At 54.0% G+C, this 21995-nt stretch overlaps 2 protein-coding genes across 10 annotated transcripts in view; both read right to left on the bottom strand.

Annotated features, from left to right (window-relative positions):
* Nucleotides 1-2042, bottom strand: part of RANBP3 (RAN binding protein 3) — a 53475-nt gene extending 51433 nt beyond the window's left edge. For all 8 annotated transcript variants that reach the window (XM_045776755.2, XM_045776756.2, XM_045776759.2 and 5 more), the window contains exon 1: nucleotides 1902-2042. In XM_045776755.2, coding sequence (XP_045632711.1) covers nucleotides 1902-1923 — 22 coding nt within the window. In that variant the 5' untranslated portion in view covers nucleotides 1924-2042. The remainder of the gene's footprint in view (nucleotides 1-1901) is intronic.
* An 8788-nt stretch (nucleotides 2043-10830) lies between these two features.
* Nucleotides 10831-21995, bottom strand: part of RFX2 (regulatory factor X2) — a 94452-nt gene continuing 83287 nt past the window's right edge. For both annotated transcript variants that reach the window (XM_045776699.2, XM_045776701.2), the window contains 7 exons: nucleotides 21686-21840; nucleotides 20364-20461; nucleotides 19401-19550; nucleotides 18501-18709; nucleotides 16509-16662; nucleotides 15444-15486; nucleotides 10831-14910 (listed from right to left, as the gene is read on the bottom strand). In XM_045776699.2, coding sequence (XP_045632655.2) covers nucleotides 14798-14910; nucleotides 15444-15486; nucleotides 16509-16662; nucleotides 18501-18709; nucleotides 19401-19550; nucleotides 20364-20461; nucleotides 21686-21840 — 922 coding nt within the window. In that variant the 3' untranslated portion in view covers nucleotides 10831-14797. The remainder of the gene's footprint in view (nucleotides 14911-15443; nucleotides 15487-16508; nucleotides 16663-18500; nucleotides 18710-19400; nucleotides 19551-20363; nucleotides 20462-21685; nucleotides 21841-21995) is intronic.

Here is a 21995-nt window from a genome sequence, read left to right as displayed (position 1 = left end):
TGATGTTAGATATGTTGAGTCTTGAGTTTGTGAAAATTAATAATGGGAAAAACCTCACTAAAACAGACTTGAGGGCTAGAAAGGGAGGTCAAAAGGGGTTGACTTACCATGGAATAGAAATTAGGGGCAGAACTGTCAGTTACAGTCCCCAACAGAAGAAACATCAACAGGAAAGAAAGATCAATTACAGGCCCTAACAGAAATAGTACATTGAATCTTCTGTAAGAAATCAACTACCCCTGTAACTTAGCCAATGAGAAACTGTCATCACCCTGAACTGTTGCTTTTCTCTAACAGACTTCCGATTCAAAACAAGTTCTTGAAACTTTCCCCTTCTCCCTAAAATAATGCTCCTGTCCTTCATTGTGAGAATTGCCTATGGTTTTGTCAGTGCTTGCCTGTCTTAAACTGCGACTCTCTGTTGCTCCTGAATAAGCCCATCTTGCTAGTAAAATAGCTGACAGTATTATTTTTAAGATCAACAAGTTCAAGAAACTGAATGGGCCAAATCTGTGAATACATACAGTACGTCATATTGATTTTCACTTATCCACTCCCTCTGCTGCCTTTAACTGGATCTTATAAACTGGAATGCCTCAATCCTCGTGGGCTCCTCTGTCTTGTAAAAGAGGTACAGCACAAAATGGCAGGGGGTGTGGGTGTGTGTATTGGGGGACTGGGCTCTGAAGTCAGACTACCTCATTCACACATCTCTGCTGCTCATGAGCTGTATGACCTGCCTTGGCCAAGTAACTTAACTGCTCTAACTCGGTTTCCTCACCAAGAGAACAGGCTAACAGTACCTACTTCACCGAGCTTTTGTAAGGAGTATTACAAGGCAACAGGATTCAAGACCGAACGATACACCGTACTACCCCCAAACGCTCGGCCAGGGTGGCCAGTTATTATTTCATTTACGCATTCTTAGAGTTCAGTATGGAAACCTCAGGACGCCTCCCGGGAGCAGGGAGCATGGTATGGGGGAAGAGGGCCGGGCAGGTAGACAGCTTGCCAGAACTACAGTTGTGCACCTAGAAACGGAGGGAGCTAAAAATAGGCCTCGGAAGTCCTGAGGCTACCGAGATATCAACACCACTATTGATTTAAGCAGACATCAGCTTATGGAGTGCTTTCTCAAGAGGATTTGGAACGGTAACCTTGTCAAAAACGCTCGGGTGGGATGTCAGCGCTCCAGAGAGGAGGGAATTCGCACAGTCTCTGTCTCTCCCTCTCTGGAAGTGCAACGGAAAAGGGCCAAAAAGCAGCCCGGGGCTTTCAGCGGCCAGACCTGAATGCAGGGAGACCAGGCGCGGCTCTCAGGTCGCCACTAAGGATCTGGGGGAACTGGCGGGAACTGGGGGCCGAGTCCGGGGGGGTGGGGAACAGACCAGGTCCTCCATCCTCGGCACCGAGCGGGCCCGCGTAGGATGAGAACCCCACAGGATTCGGGAGTGGGCTTGCTCGGCGCCAGGCGGGGGAAAGGGGCAAGCCCGGTCCCCAGGAACGAGGGGGCGCGGGAGGGAGCGTGGCGCGCTGGGCGACGACCAGGCCCGGAGGTCTATTTACATCTGAGGCCAAGGCGCTGAGGCCGCACCTCCCGCCCCCTTCAGGCCCCGACCTGGCCCGGGGAGCAGAAGGGCCTCAGAGCCATGGTTCCATTGGCCTCCCAGGCCCTCTGGACGGACGGTGGCAGGGCCGAGACTGCCGGGAGTGATGGGCCGGGCCGGCGAGCCCGGCCTGAGGGGACGCAATGGGGAGCGGCTGTGGGGCCCGATGGGCCAGTATTCCGGAGCACACGGTCCCCCGCCCTCCGGGGTGTTCACCCCTCGGGCTTGTGGCCCCTCGGCCTCCCGCCGCCCGTTCCCGGGCCGCCAGCTGGCCCCCGACGGCGCCTCCCCTACCTTCGTTCGCCAGGTCCGCCATTTTACTTCCTTAAGCCCTCCCACAAGGCCCCGCGCCGGCCCGGGCTCGCCTGCTTTCTGCCAGAAACTCCCGCGCGTGCGCACTTCGTGAGCTGACGCCGAGCGAGGCCAGCAGCTCGCGCCTGCGCACTGAGACGGGCGCGGAGTCTCGCTCCGGGTGGCTGTCCCGACCCGGCCACGCTCCGAGCATGCGCCTGCGCACTAACTGCCCCCCTCCCCCTCCTCCTTTTCCCGCCGACCAAGGGGGCGTGGGCAGGGCAGGGCGCATGCGTAGTGAGCCTCGCGCGCGTCGGCCGCGGCGCGGGAACGAACGTTCTGTGGGGCGGCGCGGAGGGGCTGGGTTTCGACGCCCCGGCTTTCTACTCGTTTTCCAGGAGTTCCTTGCGGTGGGATCGTGAGCCGCCGAGGGAGCCGCGACTGAGGCCTTCCCCGAGGTGAATCTCTGGATTTGAGGGGGGCGGGGGACTGTCCACGTGCGCAGGCCTGACAGGAGACCTTCGGGGCGCCCTGTCACGTGCGGCCTCAGTTTCCCCTTCTGAAGGCCCAGTTATTCAGGCCCGTGTTTTCCTCAGGCCACGTGGGACGGTGGGGGAAATTGGGGAGGGTCAGAGGTCGGAGAGAGCGGTCAGGAGGAGGGATCAGTATTGGGGGGGGCCCGCTGTGGGCTGGGGGACCGCCGGGATGGGAGCCCTGGGACGGCGCCCGGCGCGGGGCGGGGCTTCGAGCGTCTCGGTCGAGAGTCGGGCAGGGCGGCCCGCGGGCCGATTGAAGGTGTCCCGCCCGCGCGCGCCTCCTCGCCTCCTCGCTCACCTGCCGGGAGTCTGTGGGAACGCATTCCTGGCTCTGCTTTGTCGCCAGGACGCAGGCCAGCCTCGCCGCTCTCCAGGGGAGACCGCGCCGCCTCCTGGGGGGCTCCGCGCTCGGGTCGCGCACAGCGCCAGGCAGAGGAGTCTTTAAACAATATAAACTGGATCAAGGGCCCATCTTTCCTCGGCGCGTCCAGAGAGCTTTCTCCTGGATCTGGAGTAAATTCTAAACCTCTCGTTAAGTCTCACGAAGCTCCCTATGCTTTGCTCTCATGCTCCCCTCTTGCTCCGTGCAGTGTAGCCACGTGGGTCTTTCAGGCCTCGAAGCATGCCGAACGCCTTCCAGCCGTCGGGTCTCTGCACCTGCTGAGCCCTCTGCCGGGCCTTTGTGTCCCGAGTCTAATCCGGTGTGAGTCCCAGCTCCACTCCTCTTCCATTGTGATCTAGACAAGGAGGTCTTACGGCCTGTTGGCCACATCTGGCCTGTGAGCTAAGAAAGGTTTTACACTTTTCAATTGTTGGAAAAAGAAGAAGAATGATCTCACAACGTGAAAATCGGATGAAATTTAAATTTCAGTGTTCATAAATAAAATTTTATTTGAAAATAGTTACACTACATATTGTTTGTGGCTGCTTTTCAAGCTGGAGCAGCAGTGCTGACTCCTTTTTAATGGAGACTGGCCAGGAAAACTTAAAATATTTGCCATTTGGAGGCGCCTGGGTGGCTCAGTGGGTTAAGCTCTGCCTTCGGCTCAGGTCATGATCCCAGGGATCTGGGGTGGAGGGCCCCTCCGGCTACCTCCTCTGCAGGGAGTCTGCTTCTCCCTCTGCCTTTCCCCTCACTCGTGTTTTCTCTCTCTCTCTTCCCCCCAAGTAAATAAATAAAAATCTTAAAAAAAATATTTGCCATTTGGGTCTTTACAGAAAAAGTTTGCCAATCCCTAATCTACATGGTTGCCCTGTATGCATCTCTACGACCTATGGGGGCATGACAAATGTTTAACAACTGCTTCTCTGGGGGAGAATGTGTGTGTCAGTATGTGTGTACGTATGTGTATTTATATGTGTGCTTGTTTGGTATAGTTTATTATAAATTTTATTTATATTTTCCTATCACTTTCTTAAGGCTAGAACATAATTAATAAAACAATGAAATGAACCCTGGTTTGTAGTGCTGATTTTCTTGGTGTAAATTCTTCAACCATGGCTGATTTCAGTCTACTAATGTGAACATCAGTAACTGCAGAGCTAGGAAGGGATGCTCAGAACACACTATATTTGTTCCTAGAACTTGCTATTTTTTCATTGTGGTCCCCAAAGCAGCAACATCAGCATCACCTGGAAGCTTCTTAGAAATACTGGGATGCCTGGGTGGCTCAGTTCTTTGGATGTCTGCCTTCAGCTCGGGTCATGATCCCATGGTCCTGGGATGGAGTCCCACATCAGACTCCTTGCTCAGCGGGAGTCTGCTTCTCCCCCTGCTGGTGCGCTCTCTCTCTCTCTCTCTCTCTCTCTCTCTCTCTGACAAATGAATAAATAAAATCTTAAAAAAGAAAAAAAAGAAATACAGAATCCCAGGTCCTAAACCAGACCTTAATCAGAATCCACATTTTAACAGGATTCCCAGGGGCTTCGTAAACATGTCAGACCTTGAGCAGCACTATTCAGAAACTTTCATTTATTTTGGGGGTTGAGAAATGGTTAATACTATTAAGAGTTACACTAACTTTATTTAATAGATGCCTTGATTCTCCTACCCTAGATTTTGCCACCAAAATGTAAGCAGAGGCCAGAGACCTTGAATTAGAAATTCTCTAGGAATAGCTGGAATGTCAAGGCTCAAAAGGACCCTGGTGGTCACTGAGTCCATCTGGTCTCCAACAGTGTGTAGGCTTAGGTTTTCTCATTTCTAGTTTGTTGGTTTCATTATATTCATTATATTTCATTTTATATATATTTTCCCTTGGGTAGGTCTTCTTGGCTTTTGCCGTGTGTCTAAACCCAAGCCTGCTTTTTCTTTGATGTAAAGAGAGATTAGCACAGTATTAGAGGGTTATTAAAGGCATATTATCACTCAGCGGAAACTCTCCTTGACACGATGAGAAGTATTGAAAGAGAACTGAAAACGAGATAACTGTAAATCATGCGATTCGGTGTCATCTAATGCTATGTCTGCATGTCTCCTAAAGTCGTTCCATATACCGCATCCATCCCACACTGTGGGCAACTCCTAGCAACATGTCATCACTTGCTAAATATAATCCAATTGTGGTTTTTCAAGGGACAGAGAGAGATGCTAAACCTACAAGCCTGACGAGTCAACTAAATTTCCTCTGGTTTCACAGTTGTCTCCAAAGTGCCAATGGCAGCCAACATTTGCCCCTTAGGCCCCTTTTTGCTTTATCTGGTCTCCTCTAACAAATTAACTTAGGCAATATTTATTTGTTAAATAAATATTTGTTTATCACTTATTGGTGGTAGTTGGAAAATAAGGTCCCAAATTCTTGGACCCTCTTTCCATCAAAAAAGGTAAGGTCCCTGTTTTTTCCCTTGAGTGGAGGTGGACTCGTTAGTGGTGGATGAATAGAGTACAGTGCAAATGACACTGTAACCTGTGAGGCTAGGTCATAACAGGGACAGAGGGTGCAACTTCCATCTGCTTTGCTGGAAAAGCAAACCTGAAAACCTTCAGTCTTCATGTAAACAGTGATATCTGTCCTGAGGCCACCATGCTGTGAGGAAGCCAAGACACAGAAACCACATGGCAAAACCCGGAGAGAACTGCCCAGCTAGCCCTTCCTGTTCCTCATACACAGAAACCATGAGAGAGAAATTAAAGGATGGTTGCTCTTACAAGCCCTTAAGTGTTACACAGCAATATATATCCATGGCACTACTGTGCATCAGGCACTGTTCTGCATGTTGGGGCCCAGGATGAACAAGACAGACCCTGTCTTCATGGAGTTTTGCATTCTTTTGTAAGGAGATTTACAGTAGACAGGCAAAGTAACATAAGAGTGACTCGTGCTACAAAGAAAATAAAACCGCATATTGTGACGGTGATAGAAAAAGGGGATATTGGGGCGCCTGAGTGGCTCAGTCGGTTAAGCATCTGACCCTTGATCTCAGCTCAGGTCTTGATCTCAGGGTCATGAGTTCAAACCCCGAGTTGGGCTCCACGCTGGGCAAGGAGCCTACTCAGAACAAAAGAAAGGGAGGAAGGAAAAAGGGGATACTTTAGATTGGCTGGTCAGGGAAGTCCCGTCTGAGGAGGTGACACTTAGTAGGAGATCTGTGAGTGCAAAGTCCTGAGGCAGGAACCAGCTTGGTGAGCTGGAGGAGTGGTGCGGAGTTCAGTGTGGCCAGGGCAGAGTGAGGAAATGAGGCCAGGGAGGGGGCATGCGGGACCTCGTAAGCCACAGCAATGAGTTTGGAGTTTTTCCTAATACAAAGGTTGGGAGTGGGAAATGGAAGGATCCAAATGATTTACCCTAAACTGCAGATCGGCTGGCTTCTCAGCCGCCTGCTTCCTCCTTGGATCACCAGGAGACAAGTCCGAGGACCCCCTGAGCCCTGGCTGTGCTCTGAGAACTGTGAACTTCCCTTCACAGCCATGTACGAAATGGCTTCCGTAGTTGGGCTCAGTAAAAAGGGCCTTCACAGCTGCAGTTAGGTTCTCGTCTTCCCATCACGGGCAGGTATTTGCTCCGGCCCAGCCCCATGCTGAGATTGAGACCGCAGAGATTAATCAGCTACACAGTTCCCCACCCTCAAGGAGCTCAGTCAGGTGAGGGCAAGGGGAGTCATCCTGGGTTGCCTCCTCCACTCAGCACCCTTCCTTGTCCTCCCTCAGTCCACACAGGTGGAGTTCCTGACAGCAGAATGTCCGATGTGGCTGGTGCTAATGCTAATGGGGGGGCCCCCTTACCCAAGCTGGGTGCATCAGCTTCCCTCACTCCCATTCTGCAGCGGCTAAATATAGTATGGAATTGGGAGGAAATACTTTATTTTACTTGTAATTTTTAAAAATTAGCTTTTCAAATTAAAATACAGACTTAAAAAGCTGCAAAAATAGCACAAAGAATTCCATATAGTCTTCGATGTGGGAAACAAAGGCAAAAGAAAATTATTAAATTTCCTTACTACTTACAGCCTATCAACAAGTCCTTGAAACAGGCAGGGTGACATTCTTCTAGGGACTCAACTGCCTCCATGTTAATACTTTGCTAAGGGCAAAAGGCAATCTTAGCTCGACCCCCAGGATCCTGTAAGTCTACTTTAACATATTAAAAATTCCTTTCAAAACTTCCTTTATCTCTACCCTACCCCAAGATACATGTTGGCAATTATCACCCAAGCATATGACCCACCGATAACCATCTGGAGGGTCTCATGACTAAGGTTTTATTAGTAATAAACGACATTTTCCTAACAATAGATACCCCCTCAAGGTCCTGAAAACCTTGCTTCCAGAATGCGTTAGAGACTTATACTATCCCTAACCCCCTCTCGACTTGGAAGTATATAATGGGCCAGTCCTCATGATCCCATGCAGCTCTTTCTGCCCATGGGTCCTGTTCCTGTGCTTCAATAAAACCACCTTTTTGCACCAAAGACATCTCAGGAATCCTTTCTTGGCTTCGAACCCTAATGTCTTTGCTACTTTAGTCTTCATCAAGCTTCTCCAAATATTAACACCTTATGTAACCACAGTGCAATGATCAGAACTAAGAAATTCACACTGATGCAATATTATTCGTTAATATACAAATCTTACCTCAATTTCAACCATTCATCACTAGTGATTTCTTTCCCTGTCCCAGGATCCAGTCCAGGATCCCATGTTGCACTTGGATATCATTTCTCCTTAGTCTTCTACAGTCTGGATCAGTTCCTCAGTCTTACTTTGTCTTGACCATGACACTGGTAATGAGTACTCCCAGTTATTTGGAAGAAGGCCCCTAAATTTTGGGTTTGATTCATGTTTCCTCATGATTAAACTCAGGTTATCAGCTTTGGGCAGGAATAATGCAGCAGTGGCGTGTCCATCTCAGTGCGTCCCATCAGGAGGCACACGATGTAGATTTGTACAATTCGTGATAATTTAGATCACTTGGTTTAGATAGCCTCTACCAGGTTACTACTTTTCCCGTTGTCACTACCAAGTATCTCATGGGGAGATACTCTGAATCTATGTAAATAAATAGGGAATATTTGAGGAAGAGAAGGGGAGGCAGAGGAGGGAAAGAAGGAAGCTAGCTCATTCAATCTGTTGCTTGTGGTCTTTCCTATCTTGCATTGTTGCAGTTTAGTAAACAAAACTGCCTCCAGTCTAGGCAAAAATCCCAGCTCTGTGCGTCCCCAGGGGAAAAGGACGAGGCCGTGTCACACAGTGACCACTGGGGGGCGGCAGAGGATTGGGAAGCCGTTCAGGTCCTTCTAAATTACTGAACTAGTTGGGGACTCAAAGGCTCTTGTGTCAGTTGGGGGGGGGGGTCTCAGCTGGGGGTCTGGCATCTTCCATGAACCAGGTCAGGTAGGCGCTGGCTGGACCAGCAGAGACGGAGCCTGTCTTGGTTGCACCACGCTTGCTGCTCTATGGATTACTCTCCCAGGCCGCCTCTGAAACAGTGCCTCTCCATCCTGGGAGGACTTCGGGGAGGTCGGAGAATCCCTTCTGAATCTGACTGCAAAATTCACGGGGACTGAGGGTGTGTTGATTTGGACACTGGTTGCAACCCCCAAAAACACTTCTGGCAAATGTAAGCAAAGGGAGAATTTTCTGGAAAGTTATGAAGATGCTCCTAAGATCAAGGGGGAAAAGAAGAAGCTGGGTAGGCTCCAGTGGGTCTTGGCAGACTGTTTAGCAGAATGGGGGGGCGCCTCTTGGAGAACCCCCACACTTCTGTTGCTTTCAGTCTTACATTCAGCTCGCAATTCAGACTTCTAGGAGAAAGTGTTGGATGGGTCCAGCATGGTGGGGCACTTACTACCTTGTGCCCCCCACCCTGCTTTCCCCATCTATTCAGTTTATGACTCTATCCAGTTCATGCCTCCAACTATTTATTATCAACTCTTGAGCGAATGCCTCCAGGTGCCCAGCTGCTGGTCTGAGATGCCATTTGCCATTCGAGATATCCAAGTGAAGGTGTCGGGTGGGCAGTCGCACAGCTGAGAGCTGATGGAGGGGAGTCCTCAATCTATTTTGAGGTCATGGGCCGCTCACTCCTGGAATGAAACCCTAAGTCCTGGCTAGGATCTAGGAAGCCCTGCATGTCTCCCTCCTGCCCGCCTCACTCACCTTGTAGCCAGCCATACTAGCCTCCTCACTGCTACCCGCATATGCCAAGCCCATTCCCTCCAGTGCCCACATAGAGGTGGTATTTAAATCTATGGGAGAAAGGTTGTTCCTCAAAAGGTAATCCGGGTGTTATTCCAAAAGAAGGTGGATTGGATGCTGGAGGGCAAAACCCCACAAACATCTATCACAGAGGATTCTAGAAGAGACCTATGACCTCAAAACAGGTTGAGAATGACTGGTTAGTACTTGTGGCTTTTGATAGATATGTATATTCAATACATGTCATATATCCAGTACATTGTACATTAGGCTTATATGGCAGCCTAATACCTAATCTGTGTATGTATACGCACATATTACACTGAAACAAAAACTTTACAAAGTTAGGTTTATCTTTATCCCATCAGTACTTCTCATTTTTTCTACCTCTGTCCTGATCCATTAAAAAAAAAAAAAAAACAACCAAAAAAACAAACAGCTAAACTGGTCATAACCCACCAACTTGATTTCATAACCCACTCGATCTGCTGTTAGGCACCGGGCTCTAGTGGACCTCTGGCTTCTGCCTGCTCCCCTCCCCCTCTGTGTCTCCACTACCCCATCTCCACCACCCCTACTCCCCACCCCTCACTTGTACCATCTTACCTAACTGGCCTCCTTGCTTCCGGTTTATGTATAACCCACTGTACCAGAATAAATTTTCCTAAAGCCCAGCTGCAATTAGAAAAAAAAAGTGCTGGTGGTGGCCTCCTGAATGGATTTCTTTTCTTTCCTTTGGCCATTCCTTAGTGTTCCTCCATGTGCTTTCTTTCCTCCTTTCCCCTACCTTCCCATGATTACCATGAATAGCACCTTCTCCCAGAAACCTTCTCAGTCACTCAGCCACTAAATATTTGCTGAGCCTACGTATACACAGTGTTATATCTGGGAAATAGGCTATTGAACAAGGCAGACAAGAGCTACTCACCCACGGTGCTTATGGGAAAGGTGGGATATAAAGGATCCTAATCTAGTGGGAGAGCATCCAGGAAGGCTTCGTGGAGGAGGTGTCAAGAGAAGAACTAACAAGGCAGGTGTGTCTGCGTGAAGGCATGGAGTTTAGGTGGGAAGTCCAGTGAAGGTGAAAGAGCCCCAGATGAGACCGTGGGCTGAGTTCCAGGAGCAAGAACTGGAGCCTTGAGTGGATGAGGGTTTGTGTGAGGTGTGGGGAGAGAAAGACAAGTGATAACTGATGTGGTTACCAAGGTTCAAAAAGATGCAGGGAACTGGTCATCATGATAGTGCTCTCGCCCAGTGGTTCTCACCTGGAGTCCATTATGCTCCCCCCCGGGGGGGGGGGGGTACTGGGCGATGCCTGGAGACATCTGTGGTTGTCATGACTGGGGGAGGGAAGGTGCGCTTGGCAGGGGATGGGTAAGGCCAGGGTTGCTGTTCCGCATCCCAAGGTGCCCAGGACGCCCCACCAGTGAGAATGGTCTGGCCCCAAGTGTCCACGGTGCCGAGGCTGAGACACCATTGTTGAATGCTTACTCCAGTACTAAGTATTAACGTATTTAAAGCTCACAATGCAGTGAGGTAGGTATTTTTATTACCTTTTTTTTGCAGATGGAGAAACTGATCTAAGTACAGCTGACCCTTGAACACCATGGGTTTGAGCTGCATGGGCCCACTTATATGCAGACTTATATCAATAAGTACAGTGCAGTGCTGTAAATGTCATCTCTTCCTTATGATTTCCTTAATAACCTTTTCTCTGGATTGCTTTGAGAATACAGTAATAATACACATAACGTACAACACATGTGTTCATTGACTGTTTATTGGTAAGGCTTCCAGTCAACAGTAGGCTATTAGTTAAGTCTTTTGGGAGGTCAAATTTATGCGTGCATTTTTGGCTGTAAGGAGGGTTGGCGCCTTTAACCCCCATGTTGTTCAGGGGTCAGTTGTAATTTACCTGAGGGCACAGCTCGTGACCGTGGAGTTGGCACTCAAACTTGCATAGCCTAGCCCTATTTCCTCCACCATGCTGCCTTTCCTGGCCAGGAGGAGTTGGGGAGTGGCAAGGAGGAAGGAGAGCGTGACTGTGTTATGGGCATTCTGGGGAGGTAGGAGGGGTGGGGGCAAGGCAGATGGCCCTGGGTTTCTGGTCTGGATGGTTGGATGGATGGTGGGCAACGCCGTGGTGGAGACACAAGCAGGAGGCCCGAAAGGTCAGATGCGGAGCTCCTGTTCTGCAGTGGTGGGGTGGGTCACTGTGGGGTGGGTCAGCAGCATGTGGAGGGGCATTCCCATTTGGGTTTGGAGGTCACAGAAGGTGTGAAAGGATGAAGTTCTGGAGCGGGAGCCGGGAGCAGACGGGCAGCAGCCACAGCTGCAGAGGAAAAGTGGTGGAGCAGGTGACACCCTCAGCTGGAGAGAGTCTCTCCATTCTTAGCACACTGGTGTGTGTGTGGGGGGGGGGGTGTACCTCACAGCTTGCTTCCGAGTTCTCGCTACCAGAGAGTTCCCAGAGGCAGGAACCCCCTGCCCCCCTCCCCCCACTGCAGCTTACTGAACTCTGACTGTGGGTCATCAGGATTGTAATGCAGCTCCATGATCACCAGGGATCCAGGTTCCTTCTGTCTCATTGCTTTGCCATCCTTATTATATGATATCCATTTCGAGGTCTAAAATGGCTGTTGATGCTCCAGCCATCATATCTGCATTCCAGCCAGCAGCTTTAATTTTCCCGTGTGTACAATGTGGGTAACACCTACTGTCAGGAAGAGGAGACTGGACAGAAGCATTTAGTATGGAGCCGTTGTGATTAGTTAGAACCTCCCAGAGGCTCTTGGTAGGACTAGATTCCCCTTGTTGTTCGGCCCCTGTGCGCTGGGTCCCTACCCAGTGGGTGTTCTGAGGGATTTGATAGCCTGTGGGCCTTCAGCAGTTTCCCTTGGTCATCTCCTCTCTGGCTTCTGGGGCAGTGGTCATGGAGGCATCACCTGTGCTCACTCCATCACCAGCCACTCAGGCCCAGGAGCAGAGTCTGGCTCTCCTCCTCCAGGGACCCTGCCACCCCTGCACTGGGTCTGGCTCTCAGACAGGGAGGGCTGGTGGTGGCTAGTGCTTGGTGCAAGGGCTGGCACTGCTCGGGGTCTCAGGCTGGAGAGGGCCTGCCATCACGAACCATAAAAGGATGGGGCGAGTTGAGGTTCCATTGGGCTCTCAGAGCCTGGCAGGGACTTGCCACAGACACAGGGCCCGGCCGCCCAGCTGAAGGGAAGTCTGCATGGTTGTGTCCTGGGAGTTTCCCAAGTAGACGATTTTAGTGTCCCCTGGGGGCCTCAGGGCCTCTACCAGGAACAGATGGGCCTGGGCTGGGGCCAAGGCTGAGCATCTCTGGGGCATATGGGGCACTGCCTTGGCATGGGGGAGCAACTTTTAGGGGCGGCTGACCAGGAATTGTGTCCCACGTTTCTGGAACATCTTCCCATCCGTGGGCCCTTCCTATTCCGGAGCCTGTTGGTCTCCTCTGCAGGGTTTCTTCGAAGTCCTATAATCCCCTGTGTCAGAGCCCATCCCCCACCAAGAGGGGTGGTCCAAACAAGGCGGATTCCCAGCCTCCATGGTAATCCCACCAGATAGCCGCTCTGTGAACGGGGCCCAGGAACTGGCCGTTTTAGAACAAGCTCACGCAGTGATTTGTAGGGGATCCCCAAGTTTGGCCCCCGCCCCTCTCCTGAAGAAGCCCTGGGGACAACCGGCAGGTTTCGTCAGTGGCTGGAGCCGGGGTTTATTCTGCCATATCTGAATAAGTCTAGTCTGCTTACAAACAGTCTTGATCATCCTGGGCTGAGAACTGTTTTCTTGCCATCTCTGGCCCAGAGCTGGCCTTGCTAAATGAGACTCAGGGAATCCGCTCCTTCTGGAACACTCCCCAGAGAGCCAAGAATAAAGTGCTGGAGGCCACTGCTTCTCCTCGGAGCCTCGCATGGCAGGAGCCCGGCCAGGCTGGCAGTCCAGGGCACGGGCTTGGACTGCTGGGAGGCCCGCTCCCTCCCAGGCCACCGTGTGTGTGTGGCAGTGAGGAGCTGGAGTGTGGCTCGCGAGTGTTCACTGCCATGAAAAATGAGAACGGGCTTGGAAGGTGCGTGTCTCTACCATCATTTGTGCTGTTCCTTGCGGAATCCTGCAAAGGCAGGAGCGTAAGGCGGAAACCCAGTTTGTACAGTTTAACCCACGTGGAAGAAAAGGCAGGCTGTGACAATCCGCGAACCGTGAGCTTAAATGTCTCCCAGGAGAGGAGATATATATTTTTAAAGACATTCTTTCTGTCTGATTTCATCTAAGTCTTGAACTGTAAAAACCAGACAAACATTGTAATTATGATAGACTTTTGGTTTCTAAAACAAGCGCCTAGCTTTCCTGTCTTTCCCCTCCACACTGCCCCGCACACCTGGTGTGGGTGGGCTCCTGCTTGTTGAGAAGTCAGGTTTTTAAAGGCCACGTGAGTTTACATTAGTACCTTCTGCGTGAATGAGAAAAAAAATATTAGGGACCGAATATACTGCAATATACATGTTCATAAGAAACATTCTAATAACAATTAGAGCACAAAACTATTGGTATAAACATATTTCCAAAAGGAGAAACTATTGCATTTCATAAGATGGTGCTTCCCAGACCAGAGGTTTGTCTTTCTTCTTTGCAGTTGGTTTGGGGGCAGAACTCTTGCACGGAGCTAACCAAGTGCAATGTGTTATGGCGGATACGGATCCGGAGTGTTCAAAGTTCAAGGGCTATGCAAGTCCTCGGGATTCATTTACCCAGAGAAGAGTTTCCACTTTGAGCAGTTCAAGATGGGACTTGCCCGGGGTCAGAGTGCTCCAGGATTGCTAATTCAAAGGCAGGCATTTCAGAAGATTCTACGGAGTGGGAGCCAGGCAGACTTGGCCCAATGGCTGCCCTCTGAAGGCGCCACTGAAATACCGACCACCCAGCCCCCTCGGAACAAACTCATTCCAGACCCAGCAGTTTGGCTTGATGTTGGCTGTGAACTTGGAGAGAACCCACATCCTTCCAGTTGCTGATAAAACTTCTGGTTTTGATCCTTAAAGACTCCACTATGTCTTGGCCTGGGCGGGCCGTTTCTGTGACTTTTTCTTTGGGCCACATGGGACCATGGTGATGGACAGCTGCTTCTGGGGACCTCTGGTGCCTGCAGATGGGGCTCCTGTGGGCCGGTGTCCACGCCTCAGCACAGCCGGCAGGGCAGGAGGCCCCGGGCACAGTGTGGAGATGGTCCCTTCCCACCACAGGGCACCGGGGCAGAGGGCTCCGTGGACATCCGCCGGCTCAGTACTGTCCAACAGTTGCAGGACACCCCTTCCCTCCTGGGGTCTGCGTTTTAAAAGATACTGGTGGAAGCCGGAAGCAGCTGTGCCGAGGAGAAGCCCAACGTGGAGGCGCCAGCTCGCCCAGCACCGCCCCTTTCAGCTCTCAGGCGGGGTGCGCAGACTTGGACCAAAGTTCTTGGTCCGGCCCAGGAGAGGATAAGAACACTCGGAAGGAAAAGATGACCCAGAAGGCACCAGGTGAGCAGCTCAGGCACCGGGAGCCCGATGTGACCTTCTGCCGTGGCGAAGGACGGTCTTCTTCTGGAGGAAGAGCGTGTCCTTTGAGGGTGCACTGGTGCCCCGTGAGTCAGAGCAAAGGTCCCGTCATCTGAGAGGCACTATTCCGCAGAGCTCGCGGGGCCGGTCTGGAGCCCGGGAGGCGCCGCAGCGCTAGATGCCCTGCAGGGACTGGTTGGGGTCACTGCGCTCCCGCTTCACCAGGGGCTCGCCCAGGCTGCGGGCGTCGGAGTCGGCCTCGCTGCCTCGAGCCTCGCCGAGGTCATCTGCAGGGTTAGTGTTGGGGATGAGGGGCGTGGGCGCGGGCCGCAGGAGGGAGGGAGAGAGAAGCACATTCTCAGAGAGGTGCACAGGCGTGGACACTGCCTTGCAGCGCCCAGGGAGGCCTCCTTTCTGGAGCCCTCCCCTGGCCAGTGTCCATTTGCTGGGGCACACTCCCGGCAGGGTCCCCCTCAGCAGTCGGTGCCCCCTACTGCATGGGGCAGGGAATGGGGTGGGGTAGGGGCAGCTGGAGGCAGGCAGCCCAGGGCTGTGGCCCTGCTCCTGGGCCTGATGTGGAGGCGGCTGGGGAGCAGGATTAGATGGGATCCTGAGCCCTGCTCCTCTGAGCCCCAGCAGGGGCCAGGCCTGCATAAGCATCACCGGGACACCTGCCGCTGCCCGGGCCACATCAGCCTGTCTGGATGCCAGCTCCTAAAGGCCCTCAACCCAGCCCGGGAGCTGCCTCGATTTCCACTAGGCCCAGGGTGGGAGGAATACCCCTGGGAGAGCCTCATGGAAAAGCCACGGCCACACCCACCTTTATCGAGCAGCGTCAGTGATAGTGAGGCGAGATCGTTGAACTGGAAGAGAGAAGCCCAGAGTCAGAGGCCTCCGCAGAGGTGCCTGGTCCTGGTGAATGTTAGCACTGTCCTCTATCTACAGTTAACACAGGCGAGAGCGGTTCCCCCATGTGAAGTGGCGCTGATGCTGGTGTGTCCTCTCTGGCACCTTCTGGGTCCTGCCTGGGAGCTGCTGGAGGGCTGAGTGGGTGCTGACTGCTCAGGCCACCAAGAGGAAAGGGACTGTGGCCTCTGAATGGTGACAGGCTTATTAGGTACTAAAAGCTCTCTAAGCATCACCTCATTTCCTCCTCAAAACAACCCCACACAACCCAGCAATTCCGCTCCTAGGAATGTACCCAAACGAAATGAAAACAGGTATTCAAACAAGAACGTGTGCCCAAACGTTCACAGCAGCATTGTTCACGGCAGCCGAAAGGGGTGAACAACCCACGTGTTCATCACAGTGCTGACTGCCCGCGCAAGGAAATATTATCTGGCCATAGAAGGAGTGAGGCAAGGATCCGCGCTACAGTGTGGCTGCACCTTCAAAAGATTATGTCCAGTGAAAGATCCCAGACACGAAAGGCCACGCCATGTGAGATTTCACCCGCGTGAGACGCCCACGACAGACCAACCGACCCTGGCAGAAGGGAGGGTAGCGGGTGCCAGCGTCTGGGGATAGGGATGGTGGTGCCTGCTGACACAGATGGGCTTTGCCTTTGGGGCAATGGAATGTTCTGGAATTAGAAGTGGTGGTCACACAACTCTTAATGTACTAAATGCCACTGAGCTGTTCACTTTAAAATGGCCAGAATGGTGCCTTTTATATGTACTTTACACCAGCAGACCCCGTGGGCCGGGTGTTCCAGGTCTGCCTCAGGGGCAGGAACGCTCTAGGTGGCAGAGGAGCCAGGTCTGAACCCAGGTCGCTTGGCTCCAGCGTGCGAGCTCTCTCCCAGCCACGGGCCTCCCTGGGCCGTCCGCTGCGTCACACACACCGCCATGCTGTCTTGGGGTCCCCGGGGCGGGCGGGCCCTCACCTCTCCCATCACAGCAATCGGCGTCTCTCCCGTGGCCTCTGCGACGCGGTGCTCCACCAGGTAGAACATGTACTCGTCGTAGAGCAGGCGGATCAGGTGGAAGGAGCCGAAGCTGGCGGCGCTGCGCAGCGTGAGGTCGCGGATGACCATGGAGCTGGGGGTGGGCAGACAGAGGCTGGGGACCTTCCGGGGAGCGGGGAGTCGCGGGCAGGCGGTCGAGCCAGGCTTTTGGGGGGGCCCCACAGACCCACGAGGGGACCGCCAGCTGCCCAGACCACCCCTGTGTCCGCTGTGACTGAGGGGAGGACAGGGGGACAGGAGGCGGGTGGGGCAGTCAGCTCCAAGCAAGAGGCCGTGGAAACGTCACATCGTGTCTCTGTCTGACACAAGCCTTACTTGGCCAGTGGCCTGTGGTCAGTTGTGGTGCCCTTATGACTCGCCCACAGTGGACAGCCTTTCCTGGCCTTCCCTCCTCCTGGGATTCCCTCCCACCCAGACTTTGCTCCTCAGTCAGCGGTTTAGGCGCCTAAAACGAGACAGAACTTCAGGGAGCTGTTGCCTCTTTCATCTGCAGCAGGGGCTGGCAAGCTGTGGCCCCAAATCCAGACCAGATTCAGCCCACGGCCTACGCCTGTACAGCCTGCGAACTAAAAATGGTCTTTACCATTTTAAATGGTTGGAAGCAAAGTCAAAAGAAGTATTATGTTTCACGACCCAAGAAAAGTACCTGAAATTCACAGCTTAGTGTCCATAAATACAGTTTTATTGGCACACTGGCCATGCCTGTTCATTTACATATCGTGTGCCGATAAGAGTTTATTTCTTGGAAATACGTACCATCTGCTTCTTCACAGAAAAAGCGACCCCTGATCTAAAGGAATGAGATCACTTGGCCCCCAACCCCAAACTCTGGTCCCAAACACCCGACTGCCCCACCTCAGAGCTTCCCCACTCGTCGCTGTGGTAGCAAAGTACCAGGAGGAGACAAGGCAGGGAGGAGATGTGTGTGAGCCCCTGACAGAGTCACCAAGCAGGGGGCCTGCCCAGCAGTGGCTCTGACACCCTGTGGCCCGAGAAAACCGGAACCACGCTGGAGGCGACGCACAGGATTCTGAGAGTGAACCCTCGAACCACAGGCCACAAAGGGCCAGGCTCCCCCCGAAGTGGCGGCAGCCGCGGCGCTCCAGCTAAAGCCAATCACATCACTTCCTTGCTTTGCTCCTGCAAGTTCTCCGTCAACACCTCTGTCCTCGCTCACTGACCACCTGCGGGTTGGGGCTGCCTGATGTGAGGCGGTGTTTGCTCCAATCAACTTTTGAAAATGTTAGCGGGCCCTTGTTACTTTTTTAACGGGCTAAAACTCTGCCCGTGTGTGAACGACGGGGTGTGGGAGGGAGTAAGAGCAGTTGATGACGTTATACTTAATGCTTTGCACGTCTTCCTGGGCCAGGGTGTTGATGCACTCTTAAGGCACTTAGTCTGGCAGTGGGAAAACAGAGGTGGCTTCGACGGGCTGTGGATTTGAGACGGCTTAGCAAAGGCAGCCAAGGAGGGAACCCAGGTGCTGACCGCCGTGTCCAAACCGGCACGTGGAAAGCCGTGTGCGGACCCCAAGGCCAAGTCAGTGGACAGAGTGGAACGGCTTGGGATTTGGGATGTTTTCTCCTCAGAAGCTTCTTGGCTCTGTATGGCCAAGCCCCCTAAAGGTAAACAAGCGAACTCGCATTCTGGGTCCCTGGGGTCTCTCCTCGTGCTCCCTTCCCCACCCCCGGGAGCTGTGGCTTGGCGGTTACGCTGCGCCAGCCCCCTTCTCCTGAAGGCCTCACGTCAGCCGGAGGAGAGTGCAGGTCTGGAAAGAAAAGCCACAGGCCGAATGCCGCACACGCCAGCACACTGTGCCTGCCCCGGAAGCCTGCTGAGGATGCAGCTGGGCCTCTGGGGCCCCCCGTCCCCGCCTTCCCCGAGTTCCCTTGGAAATGAAGCCGGCCTTACCTGTAAAAGGACCATTTCAGAAGGAACTGGCGGGCAGCCTTGGGGAAGCTGGGGCTGCCAGCATGCTGCTTCAAGACCTGGGTGACCACGCTGTCAAGCCAGCTGGCCCACTGGTCCAGGGAGCTCTGCCGCTGCAAGGTCAGCTTGAAGTCCTGCTCCAGCCGCTGCACCACGCTCTCCTCGCACTGGCACACCCACGAGGCCTGCTCCTGTGGGGCGTGGGTGGCAGGTCAGTGTGGCCCCCGGTACCAGCGCCGTCGGGGAGGGGGGAGCGCGGGGACCAGCACCCGATCTGGGCCTTGGCTGCCTGTCGTGGAGCGCAGGGGCGGAGCCGGACGGACCAACAGCCAGAGAGGGAGCCTGCCCGGTTCTAAGCGCGTAAACCCATGCTTCCGGCATCCGGAGCTCAGACTACACACCGCGTGTTTGTGGTGTTTTACTTTCAAGCGCTCATTTCTCTAAAAGTGTGTGTTTTGTTTAGTGGATGAACTCACAGCCTGGACTCGGCGTGAGCAGCACTGTGGCACGACGCACGCGAGCACAGCCTGCGCTTTTCCGAGCCCAGAGAAGAGCGCTGTGAAACCGGCAGCGGGAAGGTAGATTCTTAAAGAGGGCGAACCAAGGTGTGGGTCCCAGCACCTGGGCAAGGGGGGGGGAGCTCCGTGGGGTCGTGGAGTGGAGGCCTGGGGCCCCTGGGTGGGCCGCAGGGGGCTTCCGCCCTGACCTTGTTTTCACGCATGCTGGGTTTTACTGCCGGTGGCATTTTGTGGTTTTGAGCATTTTTCTGGAGGCTGGAAGGCGAGGCCAGTGGGGTGGGGGTCACACCTACGTCGTTGCTGATCTGCAGCCTGTCCCCAGGCCCCATCCCAGGCCGAGGGCCATCGCGGGGGAGCAAGTCACCTGCACGTTGGCGAAGTCCACGCGGTTGAGGTCACTGAGCATCTGGTTGATTTGGGAAGTGTTCTGCAGCACGGCCCGGGCTGCCTGGGCGAGGTGGTTGAGGGACGTGTATCTGCGCAGGGTCTGGGCAAAGGCGCTGACCACGCCCACCTGTGGCCGGGGGAGGCGCAGATGGTGAGGGCGAGGGTGCGTGGGCTCCGCAACAGCGCAGAGGGGAGGGGGCAGAGGGCCCCACCCTTCCGACAGTCTCAAGGACCCGAGGAGTGAGAATAAATGAAGGATACGAACCTCACGAGGCGTCTTGGCATCTAGAGCAGATGCCGCAGCCTCGGTGAGGTAGCACTCAGGACAGGGTGCTTACGATGCTGTTTCGAGAATTCCTTTGCTCTCTGGGGTGGCTGGGGCAGGGGAACACAGACTGCTGGGGGCCACCGGATCAGGCTTTGTGGGGGTGGGGCCTGGGAATCTGCGATTTTAACCACTACCCTGGTGACTGCTGTGCACCCTGAGGACTGAGAGTCTCTGGTCTAACAGGTAATTCCAGACCGTGGTCAGGGAGGCCCGATGCTCGGACCGCGGCCTCACCTGTATGCAGGTCTCTAAGAGACGTTTGCGAGAGCGGCAATCACTCTCTTTTGCACTCGGAGGCCCACTCTCCACATTTTAAATTCTGATTTGTGGCTAAGACTATTGCAGTAAGGGTGACAGCAAGGAGATCAAACCCTCCCCCTATGAAGCGCATAGAAACATTCTATCTATTCTGAATTGATCCAAATACATCACAGCAAACGACAGCTTCTGTCATGCCCCTCCCTGCTCGTGCCCGTCGCACATCGCCAGCATCCCCGAGGCTTCCTGGGGCGGACTCACTGTCCTCAGGACCCACGGGAGCGGCCTGCTTTGCCTGCAGAGGGCAAAGAGCCCTGGGCCCTTGCCAGCTGCCCCCCAGAGCAGAGCGGTTACCTTGGTCTGGATGACCCGCTGTGGGAAGTCTCTCATGGCGTTCGTCAACCAGCCTTCCAAGCTCTTGGCAAAATTACGGATGGCCTGCGTCAAGGTACCTGGGAGACACAAGCCGTGATACTTAGAGTGAGAAAGGCGGTCTTGCGCATCGGAATCAGCAGGAAGGTAAGAGGCGCACACGCAGTGAAGCCGCTAGAGCAAGAGAAAGAGGTGGCTGAGCACACGCGGCAAGGCGCCCGGGAGAACTCGGGGCGTTCCGTGAGGGAGGCACCGGGTAAGAAATGGGGCACCATCTCTGCTCCTCTATCTCCTCCCCCAGCGCGACTCTGCCCCTAGGGGACACTGGGGGATGTGTGCAGACATCTGTGGTCGTCACAATGGGGGGAGCGCCCGGCATTGAGTGGGGGGGCCACGCTCAACCCCCATAGTGCCCAGGACAGCCCCGCATTAGAGAGGACAGTCCACGGTGCTGAGGAGAAGTCCTGTGCGTACACATCTTCCACCAATTTCCAAATTTATTGTGAGGTGGCTTGCAAATAACAAATTGGACTGTTTAAAAAAAGAAAAAACTTCAAAAATGTAAAAGGAAACATACCCCGACTCAGACCTTAACATAGAGACCATAATCGCGCACTGCAATGAACGGTTTTCGGTCCGCAAGCCCAACGGAGAAACGCAAGAGTTTGGCTGTTTCTCATTTTCTGGCACAAAAGCAGCAGACCAGTTCATTAAGAAAGACCGAAGTTTTTGTCGCGACAACGGGCACAAATATTGACAGGTCGTGCACGGCCAGGTGTACCCATGCCCGCCGCACTGCATTCACTCATTAAGAGCGAGGCCTCAGGGCCCAGCTTCCTCACTCCAGGGCTTCTACCCTCAGGATGCTGGGGGCCCCAAGTGAGGGCCTGTAAGGGGCTGGCAGGTGTACCCCCTGCGGGAGAGTGGGGCACGTGTTATCACCCCGGGGAAGTGGGGGGCCCTGCAGGTGGTCCCAGGGGTGGAGGGGCACAGTGGGTCGAGACCCTCTCCAGGGCTTTCAGCAAACCTGCCGACAGGGGTAGGGCTGTCCTGTGACCTCGGCCCCACCCTCTGGGGATCTTCTGGGGGGCATCTCGGGCCCCAGAGGAACTCTGAGGCTGGAGCGGCACTGGGAGCCCCGCAGCACAGAGAGCACCGAAGCCCGAGCCAGCGCTGGTGGGCAGCACCTCAAGAGTGACGGGCCTCCCCAGAGCGTGAGCTGGCGCTCCCCTGGGCCTCATTCCGGGGGGGCAGGGCAAGCACACGGGCGAAGGGGGAGCGCAGCAGCCAGCGGAGCCGCTTACTGGGCACCGGACGCAGCACGTCGGGGATGAGGATCTCCACCAGGGCCTGGTACAGGATGTGGTCGCAGTTCCTCATCCACTTGAGAACGGGCTCGCATTTACACAGAGACACCAGCTTGTCCTTCGGGAGGACGGCGCCTTCCGGATCCCCGTCGCTGTGGGGAACGGGAGAACCGGGGTGAGCTGTGGCCCGCAGGGTGGCAGGGGGCCCCCAGGATGGAACCCACCCTGCCTCCAATTCCCCAGTGGGCCCCGCGCCGTCCCCTTCCCTGCCTGTGGCCGGGGGATGACATGTCCTCTATCTGGGACG

The sequence above is a fragment of the Ursus americanus genome, chromosome 14 (assembly GCF_024610735.1).
Source record: "Ursus americanus isolate L20-20 chromosome 14, mUrsAme1.1.p, whole genome shotgun sequence".
Lineage (NCBI taxonomy): Eukaryota > Metazoa > Chordata > Mammalia > Carnivora > Ursidae > Ursus > Ursus americanus.
Note: the sequence above shows the minus strand (reverse complement) of the source record. Positions and strands in the feature narration are given on the sequence as shown.